Raw genomic sequence first — 4900 nt, 5'->3', positions numbered from 1 at the left:
AACTGCTTTCGCAGGTAACTGCCACAAGCTGGTAAAACTCATCAGAATCGTCGTTACTATCATCATCATCAGAATCACTGTCACTGTCATCATCACTATCACTACTCTCATCGTCATCATCATTGTTATCATCATCATCATCATCATTGTTATCACCATCATCATCATCATTGTTATCACCATCATCATTATTGTCAGCATTATTATAATCACTAGCATCATGATAATCACAATAATTTCTGTAATCCCCATCCATTAATAGTTCCATAAAATTGTCACTCTCATAAGTACCATTATAATCATCCATATTGGTTTAGGCTACACAACAAAGTAACAAATAATCAACCATTGCTAATATAAATCAACATAGTAATCAACAAAGTATTACATAACTTTGTAATCAACATATATTAACAAAGTAATCAACATATATTAATCCAAAGCTAATACTAAATATTACATAACTTAGTTTAAAGTTAATACAACAAAAAGCTAATATTAGTCGAAATGTGTTTACATTACACATATATTAGTCCAAAGCTAATACTAAATATCACATAACATTGTTTAAAGTTGATACAACATAGTTAATACAACATAAAGCTAATATTAGTCATAAGCTAATATTAGTCCTAAGCTAATTAGAGTATCACATAAGGTTGGTCACTTCTTTTGCTTCCAAGAAATCAATTCTTGTAGGTATGCCAACTGTAACTCTGGCTCCTTGAAAGTTAGAAACATATCCCTATGTATCTTTTTTAGTAACGCTAAGGAAGCTTGAACCACAAACTTACTATCCACTCTAGGAAGTGCTCTCACAATCGCCATGACATTATCAACTGAACTTGGTGACTCTCGAGAAGTACCTTCAGACTTATTCTTACATACAGTTATTAATTCACTAATACGATTGTCCAACATTGCAGCTCCTCCTATCTTCTTCTTTTTCTTCTGTGAGGGTATAGATTCACTAGTTCGCTTAAGTCTTGAACTACGTGATTGACTAGTATGTCCTTGTTGCAAACTATCAATGTCTAAACTCATGTCACATTGATTATCCTTAAATTCGGAGCTACCATCCGAATCACCAGCACCCTCTTGTGGCATTGTTGGAGGGAGTGTATTTGAAGAAGGGGTCCATGCAGCTTCTCCAGTTGCTGCAACATCCCTAAACATTATATCAAGTTGTTCTGGATTCTGTAGACCTTTCTCTCGAAATTTTTTAGCTTTGGGTAATTCCTACAAAATGTAAAAGTGCTTTCACTCAGATAACAACAATAAAAAAAAACTATTTCCAACTAACTACATATTAATAAAATACTCAACTCACCTTCAACTTTCGGTCCCACCAATCATCAGGAGCAAGAATTGTTCCCTTCGCTGTATCCCAACCTAAACCTGTGTCATGCATCCTCAATTTTTCCCACAATCTCCAATCACCTTTTAACACATCCCACCTACTTTTTAATTACTCCCTATCATAATTTTGACCGGTTTCATCACAAAATTTGGTCACTATATTGGTCCAACCTAGGGTACTAAAGGCAGCACCTTTATTCCTATTCCCAAGTTGAATCTGTTCCACACAAAGATTACAAAAAGTAGTGGTCCAACTTGAATTATTATCCCATAATGCTCTAGCCTTTTTTGCCTCGGGGTTGGAAGTTGTGTTTTTACCCATCTATAAAGTTAACCAATGAGGTTGAAACATATTAGCAAAACTATAAATTTTTTATTAAGATCAAAACAAATAGGTACAAGGACTAGCAGGTTCAATACAGAGAAGTCTATGTTCTATAATTTATGTAAACAGAAACGTTGCAAACATCTCTATCAACCAATAAATGCAACCTCAAATATACACTAAAAGATGAAATGTCACTTCATTTGGAAAAAACCACAAACTAGCAATTTATAATGTTCTCAGGCAGTGTTTGATGCGACATGATAGAGGTTGGATTGGACAAAACTATTCATATCTATCAATTTTGCATGACCAATTGGATTGGATATACTAATCCCTTTGGAATTTTTAATCTTCCATGTGACATACATAACAACACAAGGATGGAAGTGGTATAATTGTATATACCCTGTGGGGATAATATGTCACCCTATCAGTTTGTCCAAAAGTTGCAATTTAGCCACCTTGAGATCACCACAAATGATCTCAAGATTACCGCTGATCACTAAATCTTTCTGCCAGCAGAGAATTGCCAGCCATGTGAATTTGCCATTATCGGCCAACTGCTGTGTACTTATGCTTGTTGATGATGGTTAACCAACGATAATTACTTTCTTTTTTTAAAGAAATCCCTTCCAACTCCAATATTTACCACCGCCCACAATCCACCAGCAGAAAAATTCAGTAAGATGTTTTCTCTATTTAATATAATCAAAGAATTTTCCAAGCACAGTACAGAAAATAGTCAATTCAATTCAATCCAATCCAACCCTTTAGATATAGGGCGCCAATCACAGCCTTAGATATAATATCCATAACACAGGACAGGAATTACATTAGACACAATAGTGGATACTTTACATATCCACGTTTTAGTTCAAGAAGAAATGGTTTCTAAGAACAATTCCTATATATTATCATCTTAAAACATATTTCATTACACGTTGCAGAGAATACTTTTAACCAGAAAAACTTTCAAATGCATATAACTTGTACAAATTAATAGTCTTTACACTAAAATTACCAGCAGGACTATTACCAGTCACATGGTCATTAATATGTGCACAAGATAGAAGCCTAAAGTGAAAGCATAGCTAGTTAAAAAATAAAAAAAAATACTTGCACATAAGACACAGAACAGAGAAATGGGCTAAGCAAAGCAAACATGTTCTTCCATTTCCCTTAAGTGGAAGACAGCATGATATGGCTTATCATGGATTACTTGCAGCAAAAAGCACTGCAACTGGGTTCCTGACTTAGTAACTGTCATATGAATGATGGCATCAGTAATGCACCATACCAAAAAGCGGAAAATACCATAGAAGTTGTCTTATGTGCAATTCTATGAGAGGAAAGCAGTTGAATTTAATGACATGTTAAACTTAACATAGCTCAAGAAATGGAAAATTGAGCCTGCAGTAACCACAATGATAGCAGTGGAAAACCAAACAAGCTCAACCATCACCAAACTGTGAAACAAAATGCATTTTAATTTAGCAAAAACGTAATGACAAAATATCAATAACCAGCAACCTTACTTAGAGCATATTTAAAAATGCACAACCCATCAGAGATAACAACAACCAAAACACCAATTAGTGCTAATTCAAAGGATCCAAAATTAAACATAAGCAATCAATTTCCATTAGTGCAAATGACTACACTACTACATTGAAAGCTTCAACTACAGCTTTAAACAGTGATTAAAGATAAAGAATCTAAACCTAACAAACAAGCAAAAACCATAACATAGAGAAAAAAAAAAACCCTAACACATAGATCTGCCCAAATTTCTTTATCTAGACATTAAATGTTACAAACCAAAACACAAGCTAACACAACTGAAATATATAAGTTCTTCGAAGAGTACAACATGTTACAACCAGTCTGTGAAGCATAACAATATCTCCAAGTTAATACACATTCATAGCAAGATCCGAAATTTTGTTATAACAAAACAAATAAACAAAAACACTTCATGAGAACATGTATATATTCCAATCAGCAAGATCCGAAAACAATACCCATTATATATTCATCAAACTAACACTTCATTATATATTCCAATCAGCAAAAACAAATAACAAAACAAGTAAAGGAACAATACCCATTCATAGCAAGATCCGAAATTTTTTTTCCCACACTCGGTAAAAAAAAAAAAAAAATCAGATCAGTGTTGGTACCTGGTTTTTGGTAGCAGATCAGTGTTTTTGGTACCTGAGAAATCAAAACCCACACACCAAAAGTGAGAAATCAACCAAAGAACAGAGAAATCAAACCCAGATCCATGAGAAATCAACCAAAGAACAGAGAAATCAAAACCAAAAAAACCCAAATCAGACCCATGAGAATCAACCCCGGTTCGGTCCAAATCAAAACAACCCATACCCATGACAAATCAACCCAAAGAACACACAGAAAAATCATTACCCATAAAACAAACCACAATCCAAAACTACAGAAAGACTTACGGAGAGGAAGAACCAGAAAGAAAGAAAGAAAGAAGAAGAAGAGGAAGACGAAGCGGAAGAAGAAAAGGAAGACAAAGAAAAAAGACAGAGAGTAGAGAGACTTACGAAGGCAGAGCAAGGCAGAGAGAAGAGATGGAGGCGTCAAATGCGAAGGGAGAGCAGAGATCAGAGATGAGGGGCGTCTGTGGGTATTTCGGTCTTTCAATTATTGCTAACGGTAATATAACAAAACGCGCATAGCGCGTTTTGATTTATGGACTGCTGAAGGTCCATTTTCTATGCGCGTTTTGTCTTCAGCTTTTCTAAAAGTTCAAAACGCAACTTTTATAAAAAAGTTGCGTTTTGAACTTACCAAACGCAGAAACGGGCTTGGCTTTTTTGAAAACGCCCGTTTTGGGCTGAAAAAGTGGAACCAAACGGGCCATAACTAAAATGGTCAACTACTTTAAAAGAATACCTTAGACCAACCAATACCATCCGAAAGGGAGTGGCTAAGAAGGTTCCGATGGTTAAATTAGAAAACCAATGAAGAAGATGAGAGGTGAAAGACGAATACAATGCATAATAAAACTTGCAAGGCATAGTTGGTCTAGCTGAGTGAATGTGTATTTAATTATTTATATAGTATGTGGGAGAAGTTTTGGAAAAAAGTCTCCCTAGAACCGAATTGCCATAAAACTTGCTTATAAGCGGCCTACAGGCTACAACTAGTTGTCTCCTCAAGTTGATTGAAGAGCTTTGTGTC

At 35.0% G+C, this 4900-nt stretch overlaps 1 protein-coding gene across 1 annotated transcript; it reads right to left on the bottom strand.

Annotated features, from left to right (window-relative positions):
- Nucleotides 1-663: 663 nt before the first annotated feature.
- LOC126722168 (L10-interacting MYB domain-containing protein-like) lies at nt 664-4482 on the bottom strand. Its single transcript, XM_050425317.1, has 4 exons — nt 4261-4482; nt 3868-3901; nt 1331-1681; nt 664-1239 (listed from the first exon to the last, which is right to left on the bottom strand). Exons 3-4 carry the CDS (start codon nt 1409-1411, stop codon nt 664-666), a joined length of 657 nt encoding a protein of 218 aa, XP_050281274.1. The 5' UTR covers nt 1412-1681; nt 3868-3901; nt 4261-4482.
- Nucleotides 4483-4900: the final 418 nt, after the last annotated feature.

This window comes from Quercus robur, chromosome 4 (assembly GCF_932294415.1).
Source record: "Quercus robur chromosome 4, dhQueRobu3.1, whole genome shotgun sequence".
Classification (NCBI taxonomy): domain Eukaryota; kingdom Viridiplantae; phylum Streptophyta; class Magnoliopsida; order Fagales; family Fagaceae; genus Quercus; species Quercus robur.
The sequence above is the reverse complement of the archived record's forward strand: the minus strand, read 5'-3'. Positions and strand labels throughout refer to the sequence as shown.